Source organism: Lissotriton helveticus, chromosome 9 (genome assembly GCF_964261635.1).
Source record: "Lissotriton helveticus chromosome 9, aLisHel1.1, whole genome shotgun sequence".
Classification (NCBI taxonomy): domain Eukaryota; kingdom Metazoa; phylum Chordata; class Amphibia; order Caudata; family Salamandridae; genus Lissotriton; species Lissotriton helveticus.
In genome coordinates, this window is record NC_136070.1 from 93,112,552 (window position 1) to 93,129,482 (window position 16,931).

A 16,931-nucleotide genomic window follows, 5' to 3' on the forward strand; every position below is an offset into this window, starting at 1 on the left:
TTCCGGGTTCAAGGGTCTCGCCACTTAAACTCTCCTGTCCCTCCGGGACCTCCTGATGGCACAACACTTATGCTATTGGGATAGAACAGTAGGGAAGTAAAACTGACTTTATATCCCACACACCCCTTTTTGATAATATTGTTTTTGCCAAAGACCTCAATTGTCAATGTGTATTTATTGGTTTAACCCCTCCGCTGCGCTGAACGTTCCGCACTGGTGCGGAATGTTCTATTGCGCGGGCGGGGCCGCGACGTTCAGCGGACGTTAAGGGGTTAATAATGGACTCTGTAGATCAGACCAACACATTTTAAAGGTGACACACCGTTAGAATTTCAAAGGTTGCAAATTGAAGTTAAAATGTGATTGATCATGCAGATTGTGGTTGAGAAGAGAAATAAGTAGGTTATCTGGTTTTAGGTTTAAACCGATAATATCTGATAAAACCCAACCGAAAGGAAAATAGCCATTACTTGTGTAAACATATAAACACTGAAAAAACACCTTTGCAACCACAAACTAAGTGCCATTCAAAGAAAGGAAAAGATGAATGAAAGTCTTTTTTATTTCTTCCTGAAAAGGCCGGTACAATGTAACTTTGTTATACCAGGTAGCATCAAGAAAGATTGGGCTAACATTATTCTGCTTGACGTTTGTTGTTTAGGTATGTCACTAAAACATTGTTTCTTCTTCCTTCTGTTTTTTTAATTTTTGTGGTCTTTGGTCTAAAGATGCAGTGTTTAGAAGCATGTTTTAGGTCTTATTTAGTTTTTTTATAAACTGTAGAGAGTCAGGAAATATCAAAATCAGATTTGAAATTTTGCCTACATTTGATTTCACCGATAGGTAAAATGGCTGGTTTCATAAGAATCGTTCCTAATATGTAGCATTACATTTACTCACAGACTGAGAATGGGTGAAATCCTTTGATACATCATCCCCCTTTTCTAGTGAGTCAGTATTGATTGTAAGTGAATTGCCAAAAACCCCAGTCTTTCTGTGAAAAGAATGTTGTCACCAAGCATCTCAGATAGTGGTGAAACACGACACCAGGCGTTTGGTAAACATGGAACACAGTGCCACTTGGAATGCTGCTGAAAAAAGTTCTGACTAAGTTCAATAAAGACTGGAGTGATATTGTTTGTATTTTCAGTAAAGCAGCTACGTATATGAAAAAGTTGTATGATGGCCTGTCAAAATCGATACCTGAGCTGAAGTGCTGAGGTACCGGGTTTTTAAGAACCCGGTGGTGTCAGGGGATAACACCCGAAGACCTCTGAGTTCCCCCTTGTTTCGGACCACAGAAACACGGAGTCTTCTAGTCGCAGTCAGAGATCAAGTTTTATTGATAGCTACCAAGTAACAGGTGTCCTAGAAGCACGACAAGCACGGGTCATGTGTTCTCAGGAGACTGTTTGTTTTTACAGAACCAGCCTTCTCCTTATATACAAAAATAATAGCTGCAAGCAAGAATTCTTGAGTTTATGATATGGCTATATACATATTTCTACAATAATACAAAAGAGCGAAGTCATGTAGGCAAGCCCGTATTTTGGATGTCCAATTCGTGATAGATTACCTAGCCAGGCCCGGAATTCCCATCAGATATCGGTGAAACCCCAATAAAAGAAGGCACCTCCTAGTCATAAAACTGGCCATAAACAGGGAGCGTGGACAGGTGTGTATGTGTGTAGAAAACATGATCTGTATGTGGTGAATGGTTTGTGGTATGTGGTGCATTGATGCTATCGTGTTTGGCCACTGGGCGAGGAGCTGCCTAAACAGGTTTGGCTGGAGGCAAGGGAGTCAGTTGGGACAGGTCAGGGGGAAGTCAGGGAAGGTAGACGTGTCCTTTTAGATCAGGCTCGACCTTTAATTGACTTATCATGAGGGCAAGACACAAGATGGATACCGTTTACAAAATGGAGTCTGGGGGGTCGGGACGGAAACTACGATTCAGGGGTGTTAGCATGCCTCGATCATGACGCAAAATGCATAGGAATGATGTCCTAATCATTATCGGTTCGTCGACACCAAATTCGTCATGGTACGTTGATGTTTCGGGACATGGGTATTGGACCTCGATACCGGGACAACGGTAGGGTCCAGAATTTCAGAACCACAGACCCTCCTTTTGCCCTCATATAAGGCAATAATTCATGTTAATCCGAATCTAAATCTGTATGAAGGAATTCGTGGAGATGCTGTTGTAGCATCATTCTGTTGCTCAGTTCGTCCCTTGACACAGGCTTCCGTACACATGACGTAGCACAGAGGCCACATAGTGCAGGAGCGCACTGTACACACAGGCAAAACATAAACAGAAGTGCTAAGATCATCCCAATGAAGATCAGTGTTTTCCATCCCCATGTAGCGATCAGTCCCCAGAACCACCCTAGTAAGGACCAGTCCCCTTTTTCTACGTGAAGGGAACCAGATATCTCGTGTAACTTAGATATGGCCTGGTACACCGTCGGTGCGTTATCAGGGATGAAAATGCAACAACTGGATTGGATCACTCTACACACACCACAAAGATCGGCGAGTATGATATCTAGGGCAACTCGGTTCTGAAGGGTCATAAGTCGATCCGACTGAAGTTCGGTCGTCAAATTGCCAAGAGCTCCGGCCGTTGTAATCACGGCGGATTCAACTATCCTCGATAACTGGCGAATATTCCTGCTGTTCACCATAGGCCCCCAGAATGGCAGAAAACCCTTTGCGAAGTCAGCGAATTCCTGACCCGCGGTGTCGTCTTTACTCACGACACCTCTAGCTGTCCTTGTCCGATGGTAATCTGCTCTGGCCGTGTAGGTGGGAGGCAGCAGAAATGCGATAAAGCATGTACCTGAGAAGTCAGGGGGCAACCAGGTGTAAGCGTGGTCATGGCAGACGAAATACGTGCCTTTGGCTGCTAATAGTATAGGGGAAGTTCGGGAAGCGAACACATAGGTTTCCGTGCATATACTCTTTCCTAATTGTGCTTTGGGATCCCTGCCGATACCTTGTAAACATAAGTGACCTCGGTTGGGTACTATCCAAACTGGGCGGGATTTCTTTGCTGTCTGGCTCTTACTCAAGTAAACCCCATATTTAGTTACGTTCCAACGAGTGTACGGAGTGAGTTCATCTTTGGGAATCGTTAGATATGTGTCGAACTCTCTACTCATATTTCTTATCCCTGCTATTAGTGCCTTGTTACTGGAATCACTTTCAGTAGAACGGGTCGGGTATGGTTCTAGGGCGAATAGGAACATGGTCTGGAAAGCCCACAGAGAACCATAATAACTGAAAGGCAGGATGAAGTATGGGATACCCTTATCCGTTGTGTGTGGCATGAGTCCACATATCCAACAGTTCGATGTGTTCATTATGGACTGGTGTTGGTGTAAAAGTTGAATGAATGAGTTATTTACAAATTCGAGTCTTCTGGCAGCCTCGTGTTCAGGTAGAGGATGAAAGTAGTGTGGAGAGATAGTAGGAGGAGGCTGTGGCCGGGTGTCATTTGAAAAAGTAACTTGGAATACGAATAGAGTATACCCAGTTAAAAACATCGTTATGCTACACAACATTAAAATACATGTTATCAAAAACCTTCTTTTGGCCAGTACAATGCATAGTTGTCTTTCAATGTTCGGGAGTCTGGTAGGTCTCTTTACCCTAGGAAACTCCATCCTCTAGTTGCTGCCCGCGGTGGTAGGTTGGTTCTGCCAGGGAGTGCGCTCTGTTCAGTCCGGGGTAACTCCCTTGGACCAACCAGAACCGTTGACCTAAACGTCCCCAGTTGCACTCCCCAGCCTTCAACCGCGACCCTAGCAGCAGAACCGGATGGCGGTTCGAAAATCAAAAATGAGCAAGTTTCCTGAGAGTGAGAGAGAGCTGAAAAATCTAAAATAGTTCTTGGGGGAAGGGAAAATCACATTCGTTTGTTTTTTATTAGTCTCTTTGTCTTGACCTTAGATTATATTGTTGTTTCCCAGGTACGGTGTGGTCTTCAAACAATGTCTCAGGTTCGGTAGTGTCCAACTGCATAGACGGTGGCACAAATCCTTGTAAAATATGATCACTCTCCTTTTCGGTACCAGTTTCTTTTAAACGTGCATCGCTGAAAGGGATGAAACGAGGTATGGATTCTGTCTCGGAGTCGGCAATTCCTTCGTTGACCCACCGGTCGTATGGAAGGGGCAGAGGGACCCGTTTACAATGGGTCCCGTGCACCCAGTTCTTTTTGCCTTCCACCCGAACCGCTGATCTCGTGGAAAGAAGTACCAGGTAAGGTCCGGTCCACCTCGGCTGTCCGTTGTTTGTGCGCTGGAAATTCCGCACCAAGACCCACGTGCCGGGTGCGATGGTGTGACCTGGATCGTCAGAGGCTGGCGGAGAGGAACTGTGAACCTGTTGGTGTAAAACACGCAATTTAGTTGTCAATTCGCACAAATAGTCAAGCAGTACGGGGTGCTCTATTTCGCTGAGTTTGTTTGGCCTTGGCACGCCCCAGACGTTGGCTGGGCGGCCAAACACTATCTCATGGGGGCTAAGTCCTAATCTGGAATGGACTGTCATTCTGGTTGACAAGAGTGCTAGGGGCAAGGCGTCAGGCCATTTAAGACCTGTACAGGCTTGGATCTTGGCTAATTTGAGCTTTAAAGTGCCATTGTAGCACTCTACCAATCCAGCTGATTGGGGGTGATTCGCAGAGTGGAATTTTTGTTGTATGCCTAAACACTCACACACTCTCTTCATCACGTGTCCTACGAACTCACTTCCATTATCACTCCAGACGATTCTAGGCATGCCAAATCTCGGGAAGAACTCTTTGACAAGGGCTTTGGCAGTCGACAAGGCAGTATTGTCTTTAAGGGGGTACGCTTCCACCCACCTGGAGAAAGCGCAAACAACAACGAGCACATATTTCAGATTGTTGCATCTCTCCATGTGAATGAAATCGAGCTGCAAAACCTCGAACGGATACGTTGGAGGCGCAAAATGACCAGCTGGAGTTGGGGTTCCCCTACCGGGATTGTACTTCAAACACACCATACAGTTTCTGACCACATTCTCTGCATATTTCGGGATATTGCTGTTTTTGCCATACTGGGGCCAATACTTTACAGATTCCTTTCGAACTGATGTGCGCAAATCCATGAGCCATTGTTACTACTGCAAGTACATATGCGTTAGGTAATAGCCATCGCTGGTGTTCTGACAATTCGACCCAACAACCATTCGCATCTAACCTACCCTTACTTTCTCTCCATTCATTCACCTCTTTCTCAGTTGCCTCGGCTTGTATAGATTTCACGCTTTCAATGGTGTCCTCACACATTCCTACATCAGTAATCCATCTAGCGGGACCTACAACATACATTCGACTCATTGTGTTCCTTGCAGTCTCTTTTGCAACCTCGTCTGCAAATGCATTCCCGCGGCCAACATCATCCTGAATCTTTTTGTGTGCACTGCATTTTACAATGGCAACTTGTAGTGGCAAGGTCAGTGACTGGAGGAGCTCATTAACTAGCTGACCATGCTGTATCTTTGCACCATGTGACGTAAGAAACCCACGTTCACGCCACAGTCTCCCAAAACTGTGAGCCACACCAAAGGCGTATTGGCTGTCAGTGTACACATTTACTCGCTTTCCTTTCGCTAACACACATGCTCTGGTAAGCGCAATTAGCTCTGCAGCTTGTGCAGAATTATGGGAAATGCGCGCGGTCTCTATAATGGTGTGTAATGTCGTTACGGCATATGCTGCAGTCGTATCACCATTCGGCAGCTTGAAACATGAACCATCAACCCATAAAGTATCGTTGCATTCAGGAAGGGGAGTGTCCTGTAAGTCTACTCTCCCTTTTGTCTCTTCTTCTGTCCTAAAACAGCAGTCATGGTTATCAATCTTGTCTGTTTCTGTCGGAATGGGTAATACCGTTGCGGGATTCAGTGTATCACACCTCTTTATGTGGATGTGACTTGCTAGCAGTGTAAGTTCGTAACTGGATAGTCGAGCGCTGGTAAGGTGTTGTGTCTTCGTCCTGTTTAGTAAAATGTCTACTGCATGCGGAACCATAACGATCAGAGTATTATTCATGACTAATCCAGCGGATTGTCGGATGCAGACAGCTGCTGCGGCGGTAGCCCTCAGACAACTTGGTAGGGCTTTAGCCACAGGGTCTAGAGTTGCCGAAAAATAAGCGCATGGGCGCTGTCTGTCCCCAAAATGTTGTGTTAAAACTGATAATGCACAACCTTCCTTCTCATGGACATATAATGTAAAAGGCTTACTGTAGTTGGGGTTTCCCAACACAGGAGCCGAACACAATGCATCGCGCAACTCGTGGAAACTTGTCTGGCAATCTTCAGACCAAGGCATAGGATTTGGCGTGTTTTTACAGAGTAGTGCCAGCAAGGGTTTAGCTAGTAGTGAGAAATTCGGTATCCATTGTCTACAGTACGATGTAATGCCCAAGAAGGCTCGAACCTCTCTCTGTGTCCTTGGGGCACTCAGTTCTGCAATTGCCTGTATTCTTTCTGGTGTCAGTCTCCTTCCCTCCTTCGACAAGATGTGACCTAAGTAGGTTACTTCTTGTCGGCAAAATTGTAGTTTGGAGAGAGAGACCTTGTGCTTCATGTCACATAAGTGATGCAATAATGATAACGTAGCTTTCTTGCAAATCTCTTCAGTGTCCGCAGCGATGAGCAGATCGTCTACGTACTGAATCAGAGTTGAACCATTCGGTAGAACAATTGTGTCTAGTTGTGTTTTCAGGGCCTGACTGAATATTGATGGGCTTTCGCAGTAGCCTTGAGGAGCGCACTTGAAGCGGAAACTTCGTCCTCCTAAATTAAATCCGAAAATATCTCTACTCTCCTCAGCAATCGGGATGCTGAAGAAAGCGTTCTTCAGGTCAATCACCGAGAACCAATTTGCTGAAGCTGGAACCATCGTCAATAAAGCAGTAATGTCGGGGACAACTGGAAACTGTGGGATAACTATCTTGTTCACTTCTCTGAGGTCGATCACGGACCTATACACAGGGGGCTGTGAAGGATCCGTACGCTTTAAAACCGGTAAGACTGGACTGTTACAAACACTTCCTGTCGTTTCTTCAATGACGTCCTTATCAATCAGGTCATAAACAATCGTCAATAACGCCTTTTCACATTCGCTAAATATTTTGTATTGGGGAATGCGTGGCAACCTAACGTTGGCTTTCAATGTTATGACATACGGTGCTATCTCCAAACGACCTACATCATTAGAACCGTTTGCCCAGAGTACATCAGGAAGACACGACAATTCAGTTGCAATATTTTCTTTTGACACATACATTGGAGAAATGACTTTCTTACCTAAAGTAAGTTGTACTCCCAATGGTGAACAGTACAAAGTCGCATATAACCTTTTTAGCAAATCCAAGCCTAACAAATTTTCACCGCAACCTGTTGTCAAAATGAGGGGTGCTTCTAATTCGCATGGGCCAATAGAAAGAGATACAGGACTGGAGAGCGGGTTTCTAACAGGGGCGCCATGGAAACCTACTGAAACATTCATTTCGCCAGACAAAGGTGCGCCAGGAAGTTTCGAGTGCATGATAGAACTTTTTGTAGCACCAGTATCCAGCAGAAATGGCTCTGACACTCCTGAAGTAATTACCTTGACATAAGGTCCATTCTGATCTACTGGAACTGAAATAACTCCCTCTCTTTGTCCATGGCTGTCCTAGCAATCGTTACCCTCATTTTCGTGTTCAGTTTAATAGTCGTCAGTATAGTACTGAGCTGACCTGGACGACGCATTATTCTGTTGGTCAAAGCTGTTCATCGAATTCTGAGGCGGAAAAGACGTGGTATTCTGGGTGAAATTTCCACGGCCCCTACCTCTAGGGGCATGTTGAACACCTCTTCCCCTTACACCTGAAGCACCGCTCAAACGTCGCGCAAGAGCCGGACAATTACCTTTAAAGTGACCCTCTTCCTTGCAATACGCACATTGATTCAGGCCATAAGCAATACGCTGATGGGAAAACTCGTTCCCTTGCGTGTTTCTCGAATACTGCTGTTGTGGTTGATAATTGGGCTGACTAGCCGTACGAGGCGGATAAGCTTGCTGGAGAAGAACTTTAGTTTTTAAATCTTTTGTCTTTTTGTCGACTTTATCTAGCTCGTCTTTGCGCCTATTTTCATAGTACTGAGCTGTAGCTAAAATTTGAGCTGACGTAGAGACAGCCCAAGCACTCTCTGAATCTTTCAGTTTATTACACAGTTCAGGTATTAAATTATGTACGAATTTGTCTACAAACAATCTTTGACCACCCTCGGTAGCCATGTCCTGACCACTATGATCGGTGAAAGTCTCCTCAAATCTTGTGAAAAAGTCAGACACATTCTCATCTTTCTTCTGCTTGTCCCAGTTTACGCGTACTTCAGGCATTATCGTTTTCATGTACGCGATAATTCTACCAGGAAGTTCAGCTATTAACGGCTCAGGTTTAGAACCACCAATTTGTCTAGCATCTATAGCGGCAATGTTCGCCCATGAGTCACCTAGTTCTTGGTCATGGTTCGTATGACGTATTTTGCTCCATAGAGGATGTGGAACAACGTTCCCGAACAACATGTCTATATCCGCTAAATTCATTATACATGAGCTTGCAGTTTGCGATAACTCCTTATAATACCCAGTCGGGTTTTTACGAGGATCAGGCAGTGTCTGCTTGAGTGCTAAGACATCGGATCTTTTCCAGGGGACATGTACCCATACACGCTGGAAATGAGGCAAAATTGGCGGATTCGCATTCGCATCACCTTCCCTCCAAACCGGAGGAACCTCTCTCATGGGGTACTGTCTCGCTCTTTTCCCGCCTGATGCATCGTCTTCGTGACATGATCTAGAGACGTTTCCCTTACTCCTATAAGAGAGCAATAACTCTATCGCTTTCTCAACATCTGCACCTATAATCATACCTTCATAGAACTTAAAGCGTGTACGCCAAAGTTCGTTCATTGTGTATGTGGGATCATTTGTCTTCACATCTTCGCCCAGACATACACACATTTCTTCGAATACGTATCTCTGAGTGGGTGCATTCCATTGACGGAAAACTTCCATAACAGACTGAACATCATATCTAACAGTATCCGTAATCCATTTACGGGCTAGTTCATTCAGCACTTTTCTTTCCTCGTAATCAGGCAGTTGACTACGTAACTGTCTATGTTCTGTTTTAGGGGTCGTTTTAGGCGACCCGAAGAAAGGTGAAAGCAGACCAGTGACGGTACCCGTCACTCTTTGTCTAATAGAAGGAGAAGCTTGCGGAGGGGCAAGTGCATCGGAAAAAACAGGCTGAGGCAAAGAAGAAGTAGAGGCAATAGTAGAGGAAGTTGAAGTAGTAGCAGACGTAGTATCATAGACAATAGCTGGAGCTGTAGGCAAAGTCGTAGAAGTAGATGGAGTATGTAGCAAAGATGGCGGCCTTTGAGAAGGCTGCGCCGGAGAAGTAGGAGCCAGCTGAAGAGTAGCTGGCGTGTGTGCAAGAGCTGTGTTTCGTGCTCCGGGGCGTGGTATAGAAAAACGCTTTGGCGTTGTAGTAGCGTCTAACGCATACGGTGGAGGTGAGCTTAATAAGTGGGACATTAATGGATCTTTCTCGGATCTCTCCTCTTGACCTTGTCCCTTATTTGGTAACATCGGGTAGCATTTATCTACTGCTAGTTTCTTGCTCCGAAGTATTTGTTCGTTTTCCTGCTCTTCCTCGTTATCCCTGTATGCAACGGCAGCTTGCACCATTGACATACCTCTTTTATTTTTTTTCGCTAATTTTATTTCTTTCTGTTTGGCTTCTTTGCGCCATAAGCGGAAAGAGTCAAACATCGCCGGCCGGGCTTTTCTCTTGAATAATTTGACCTCTAAGTTATCTAATATTTCTGAGTCGAAACTACCATATTGGGGCCATTTTAAAACACCATCCTTGCGGGTGTATTTTATCCACACTTCATTATATGTGATAGGACCTACGCCGTGCTTTACATAGAGCTCGTATGTTGGAGTTCCAATCGGAGGAACCGGACAGGAATCCTCTAATCGGGAGTCCTTACTATAACCAAGACAAAACAAGTTTCCAAGTCTGCTAAAACCAGGCATCTTTGCTCACTAGTCTAGCTTCAAACTTCAAAGGATTATCTGTTACGATATTTCTCGTGAATACACAAGTCCTTCGGCTTTGGGGCTTGCAAGTACCAAATCAAAGCGTATCTCAAGGATACCAAAAACTAAGGACAAACTAAGGACTGGGAGACGCTCCACTTATACTTAACTGAAGTATTTGAAGATCGGTGACGTCGCTAGAAGACTCGTCTATCGTTTCGCTCTACCAAGGATCACTGGGTCCAAAACAAGGCAATAGTCAGGTCAGCAGTCCTTCGTAGCCGTCGAGACGCGGGGAACCTCGCAGCAAAGACCTTCGGAACCACGTCGACATACAGGGGTCGCTGAAGTGGCTGGCCGTCCTCCGGAATTTTCACACGAAGCTCCTCACGAACATCTGGCTTGGACCGTCGCCGCTTGATACCGCCCCGAGTTGGGCGCCAACTGAGGTACCGGGTTTTTAAGAACCCGGTGGTGTCAGGGGATAACACCCGAAGACCTCTGAGTTCCCCCTTGTTTCGGACCACAGAAACACGGAGTCTTCTAGTCGCAGTCAGAGATCAAGTTTTATTGATAGCTACCAAGTAACAGGTGTCCTAGAAGCACGACAAGCACGGGTCATGTGTTCTCAGGAGACTGTTTGTTTTTACAGAACCAGCCTTCTCCTTATATACAAAAATAATAGCTGCAAGCAAGAATTCTTGAGTTTATGATATGGCTATATACATATTTCTACAATAATACAAAAGAGCGAAGTCATGTAGGCAAGCCCGTATTTTGGATGTCAAATTCGTGATAGATTACCTAGCCAGGCCCGGAATTCCCATCAGATATCGGTGAAACCCCAATAAAAGAAGGCACCTCCTAGTCATAAAACTGGCCATAAACAGGGAGCGTGGACAGGTGTGTATGTGTGTAGAAAACATGATCTGTATGTGGTGAATGGTTTGTGGTATGTGGTGCATTGATGCTATCGTGTTTGGCCACTGGGCGAGGAGCTGCCTAAACAGGTTTGGCTGGAGGCAAGGGAGTCAGTTGGGACAGGTCAGGGGGAAGTCAGGGAAGGTAGACGTGTCCTTTTAGATCAAGCTCGACCTTTAATTGACTTATCATGAGGGCAAGACACAAGATGGATACCGTTTACAAAATGGAGTCTGGGGGGTCGGGACGGAAACTACGATTCAGGGGTGTTAGCATGCCTCGATCATGACGCAAAATGCATAGGAATGATGTCCTAATCATTATCGGTTCGTCGACACCAAATTCGTCATGGTACGTTGATGTTTCGGGACACGGGTATTGGACCTCGATACCAGGACAACGGTAGGGTCCAGAATTTCAGAACCACAGTGCTTCCCTGTAAGAGATCCTGGTCACTTACTAGATGGTATGCTGAAGGCATCTTTACAATCTTCAGATTTAATGAAGAATGCTATTGACTTTGTAGTCCATTCTGGTGCAGTAAAAATGCATTTGGTCCTCATATACCCTGTGCACACACTACCTATACACATGCACTATCAGTGCAGAAAGCAAGCAATAATTAACATTAAATTAAAATTCAATATACACTGGAAAAACACCTTTTCTGTTGTTTTTAATGGCACGAAAATGTGTAACCACTGATAACCACTGTTTTTTAAGTTATTGAAAAAAACTCCATCAGAGTTTACAAAAAATAGAAACTGAAAACAGGAAAGCCTAGAAATAAGATACTTACAGATTTTATAAACTGGAGGCTCAAAATCTTCCCAAGCTCACATTTGTGTCATATAGCAAGCAAGAGAAAGAGATTGATTATAATTTCATGAAGACATGTGAAGCGGGGATGCTGTTATAAAGTCCATTGGAGGCCTGGGCTAATATTCTGGCCAGCGCTACCAGATTTTGTGTATGGAATATTTTTATATATATATATATTTCACTCTAGAAAGGTTGTCACATTTTCAAAGGGCCCAAAATGGAAAATGTTTCATATTTGGGTGGCATGCATAATCAAAGACATAATGGATTTAAGTATTCCTTTGACACAGTGATATGTATTTTCAGCCATAGCAAGGATGACCTTATCTATTTCTTTTTTTTATTTGATAACTATTTTCTATTGACGTCCATATCTATTTCTTGTTGTCAAATGTAAGTAGGTCTTTTTTCTGCTCTTGTTACTACAAAACGTACCATTAACCAAACATAGAAGAACCGTGAAATGCTTTCTGTAAAGGTATGTTAAGATAATAAATGGTCCACGCGAACATTAGTAAAACTCACAGGTTCAGCAGTAACCAAGTGCAGCAATTAAATCTCCCCTTTACTGATTTTAATCAGAAAGCCATTTCTGAGAATTGCTAGAGGACATATTCTGTCTGACTCTTGTTATTGATTTAACAAAGAAAGACCGTTGGCTTTCTCTTTTTTTATTATGACATAAATAACTAATTGCAAATTCCATACAATGCTCAGAATAAAATGTGACTCTTTCATAAGCTCACCAGTTACTGTGATCTGCACATTTGATAATGAATTGATGTACATGTTGAAAATCGGGTTTTCATATTATCTATAGTCAGGTAAAATGTGCCTGATGTATTTTTCTTGCATGTTTCATTTTAAAATATTAGAGTAACCAGACGTTTAATAAAAATGTTTGCAAGCATTATCCTCCATGCACCCAGTTTGATCAGATGCCTGCTGTTAATGTCTTGTTCGCTCCTGCAGGTCATGTCTCGATGGGAGGAGTACCTTAGCAAAGTAAGCAGCAAATCCAATGTGCCACCTGAGGTGGCTGACATTTCTCTAGCCTTCCCCTTTCACCAGTACTTTGCCAACGCCCCACAGCCAATTTTCAAGGGAAGGTCCTACAAGGAAGACATGGAGATTGCTGAAGGCTGCTTCAGACACATCAAAAAAATATTCACTCAGCTTGAGGTACAGTAATACACAAACAGGCATTTGTGGTGGTGTGATGTGGATGAGATTTTGATTTTTTAACATGCAATACAAGGGAGTCAGCATGAGATCTTTTCTCGGGACCGAAAGTGAAATTGCATTTTGAGTTATGGACAAGGTAACTGACGTTGATTTGAAATGTGTTGTCACTTTACTTTATATTATTCCTGCATTGAGAAGCTCTGAAATTATCTTTTACAAACAAAGCGTACATTAATAGGTCTCTGAAGTAGCCTTATGAAAGTTAATTTATGTGCTACAGTTCTCTTTTTTTCCCCAAATAAATTCCTCTTTCTGATGGATACTTCTAACAACAGATTCCCGACTAAATCCAGATGTTTTTCTGAGCATTTCTCCTGTGCACCAGTAGGTGGCATCGTGCGACTCCGTGTCGACTTCTATTTGCTCAGGAAATGACACAGCCGGCACATATAAGCACCACATCTAGACACTGATATCAGATCCTTTCTTTCTCTGCCTTCGGACGCGGATCTAGAGGTTGCTCCCTCAACATTTTTCTCATGCGTAGACACATTTTTTCAAGATGCTTTTCTTACATTGCGCAAGGAAACCTGTCGCCTCCAAAGACTACAGGGTTGAGACCTTGTAAATACTGTCAAATGCAGATGTTTTTACAGACCCCTCTGCCCCCACCAGGTATGTCTCTGGAGCGTAGGGCATTTGCCCAACTCGACGGTCCACTGCAGGGACTGTGCCCAAATGAATCCCAAGGTGATCTGGCAACTGGAAAAGCAAACGTTACCTCCCCGAACACTGTAGAAAGCCACTTAATGGCCAATCACAGACCCTTTCCTGTAATGAGGCTGTTCCTACGACTAGCTCTCCTCACACTCCCGAGCCGTTAGCTTAGCCCAAGTCAAAAAAGCAATTCAAGAAGTCGAACCGTGGCTCCCCATTGACCAGGCAAATCACAGGGACATGAGGTACCTCCCAGTCTTGGTCCCGGTCTCGTACCGAGGACCCAGTTCCACAGCTCATACCAATGCAAGCCAGATTCCCAGGTCCCTGACTGGCGACACAACAAGAGGAGGCTTTTCAGGAAGCCATGTTATGTTTCTTTGGTATCCGTTTGACTCCCTCTGGTGCACCTTTGGGTGCCAAGGTAGGCTACCATTGGCAGATCTATCCTTGATGCTGTCTGTGCCTCTTGACTCTGCTGCGGGTCTACACCGACTCCAGGGCTTGCGCCAAAAGAGACTTCAAATTCAGCACCACCGTCTGCACCAGTCCCTGTTGCATCGCCACTACACTAAAGGCTAGCTATACACCAGAAGTCATCCTGATGTGTTTCTTGTACCTCTTCTGCAGGTGCACTAGAACTGTGGGAGCCTCAAGCTCGACAATCCGCCAGACAAAGCACCTAAGCACCCTTGCCCCCCTGCAACCCGAGTCCATTGATACCAACAGTGTCTCTGGGGCCCTGAGACCACCCAAGAGGGGAACCCTCCCCTTTGGGGTCCCCTAGTCCCTCCTTGCAGCCTCTTTCCTACAATCAATCAATCAATCAATCAATCAATCAAGGACATTTATAGAGCACACTACTCACCCGGAGGGTCTCAAGGCGCTGGGGGGGGGGGGGATGGGGGTGCTGCTACTGCTCGAACAGCCAGGTCTTGAGCTTCTTCCTGAAGGAGAGGTGGTCTTGGGTCAGGCGCAGGTCGGGAGGGAGTTCCAGGTCTTGGCGGCCAGGTAGGAGAAGGACCTTCCTCCTGTTGTCGTTCTTCGGATGCGGGGGACGGCGGCGAGGGCGTGACTGGCTGATCGGAGGTGGCGCTTGGGAGCGTAGAAGTTGATGCGGTTGTTGAGGTAGCTCGGGCCTTGATCGTGCAGGGCTTTGTGTGCGTGGGTGAGGAGACGGAAGGTGATTCTCTTGTTGACGGGGAGCCAGTGCAGGTCTCTCAGATGTCCGGAGATGTGGCTGCGTCGGGGGATGTCGAGGATGAGTCTGGCTGAGGCGTTCTGGATCCGCTGGAGTCTCTTCTGGAGCTTGGCGGTGGTTCCGGCGTAGAGGGCGTTGCCGTAGTCCAGTCGGCTGGTGACGAGGGCCTGGGTGACCGTCTTCCTGGTTTCGGTGGGGATCCACCGGAAGATCTTCCGTAGCATGCGCAGGATGTTGAAGCACGACGAGGAGACGGCGTTGACTTGTCTCCTCATGGAGAGGGAGGAGTCCAGGATGAAGCCCAGGTTGCGTGCGTGGTCTGTCGGTGTGGGTGCGGTGCCCAGGGCGGGGGGCCACCAGGAGTCGTCCCAGGCGGAGGGCGAGGAACCCAGGATGAGGACTTCCGTCTTGTCTGAGTTCAGTTTCAGGCGGCTGGTCGTCATCCACTCGGCTACATCTTTCATCCCTTCGTGAAGGTTGGCTCTGGCAGCGGCGGGGTCGTTGGTCAGGGAGAGGATCAGCTGGGTGTCGTCGGCATAGGAGATGATGTTCAGGTTGTGTTGGCGTGCGATGGTCGCGAGGGGGCTCATGTAGACGTTGAAGAGGGTGGGGCTCAGGGAGGATCCTTGAGGGACGCCGCAGATGACTCCGGTGGCCTCTGACTTGTACGGTGGTAGACGGACTCTCTGTGTTCTTCCGTCGAGGAAGGAGACAATCCATTCCAGTGCCTTCTCCTGAATTCCGACGTTGCTGAGGCGCTGCACAAGGGTGCGGTGGCAGACAGTGTCGAAAGCCGCGGAGAGGTCTAGGAGGATGAGGGCCGCTGTTTCTCCGTTGTCCATCAGGGCTCGGATGTCATCGGTGGCAGCGATGAGGGCGGTCTCGGTGCTGTGGTTGGCTCGGAAGCCAGACTGTGAGGGGTCGAGGGATCCATTCGTCTCGAGGAAGGCGGCCAGCTGTTTGTTGACGGTCTTCTCGATGACTTTGGCTGGAAACGGGAGGAGCGAAATGGGGCGGTAATTCTTGAGTTCGGTGGGGTCCGCAGTAGGTTTCTTTAGTAGAGCGCTGAGCTCGGCGTGCTTCCAGCCCTCCGGGAAGGTGGCGGTGTCGAAGGAGGTGTTGATGATGTCCCTCAGGTGGGGTGAGATGACAGCGTCGGCCTTGTTGAAGACGTGGTGAGGGCAGGGGTCGGTCGGAGATCCGGAGTGGATGGAGTTCATCATGCGGACGGTGTCATCGGTGCTGATCGGAGTCCAGGCGCGGAGGGTGGTGGTGGGCGGCGTTGCTGCGGTCGTTGTGTGCGATGGTTGAATGCTGAAGCTGTTGTGAATGTCCGTGATCTTGTTGTGGAAGTAGGAGGCGAGGGAGTTGCAGAGGTCTTGCGATGGGGTGATGTCGTTGTTTCCGGCGCTGGGGTTGGAGAGCTCTTTCACGATGTTGAAGAGTTCCTTGCAGTTGTGTGCGTTGTTGTCCAGCCGGTCCTTGAATGCAGTTCTCTTGGTGGCGCGGATCAGTTGGTGGTGCTTCCGGGTGGCAAGCTTGAGGGTGGTCATGTTGTCCGGTGTTGGTTCCCTTCTCCAGACTTTCTCGAGGGCTCGGCAGTCCTTCTTGGAGCTCTTGAGTTCGTCGGTGAACCATGGGGCTTTCTTGCTGCCGGGTCTGCTGGGCGGGGTCCTCAGAGGGGCGAGTTCCTCCGCGCAGTTGCTGATCCACTTCGTGAGGTTGTCGGCGGCCTGGCTGGGGTTAGCTGAGCTGGCGGGAGGGTGCTGACTCAGGGAAGCGGCGAGCTGGTCGGCTGTGATCTTGTTCCAGCTTCTTCGGGCAACCTGTTGCTGGTGGTGGTGGATCGTCGTTCTTCTGAAGGTGAAGTGGACGCAGCTGTGATCCGTCCAGTGGAGTCCTGTGGCGTGGCTGAAGGTGATGTCTTTGCTGGATGAGAGG

The 16,931-nt window shown here is 46.7% G+C and overlaps 1 protein-coding gene across 2 annotated transcripts in view; it reads left to right on the plus strand.

Annotated features, from left to right (window-relative positions):
* AQR (aquarius intron-binding spliceosomal factor) overlaps positions 1–16,931 on the plus strand; it is a 273,023-nt gene that overhangs the window by 159,363 nt on the left and 96,729 nt on the right. For both annotated transcript variants that reach the window (XM_078659545.1, XM_078659546.1), the window contains exon 26: positions 12,860–13,069. In XM_078659545.1, the coding sequence (XP_078515671.1) occupies positions 12,860–13,069 (210 nt within the window). The remainder of the gene's footprint in view (positions 1–12,859; positions 13,070–16,931) is intronic.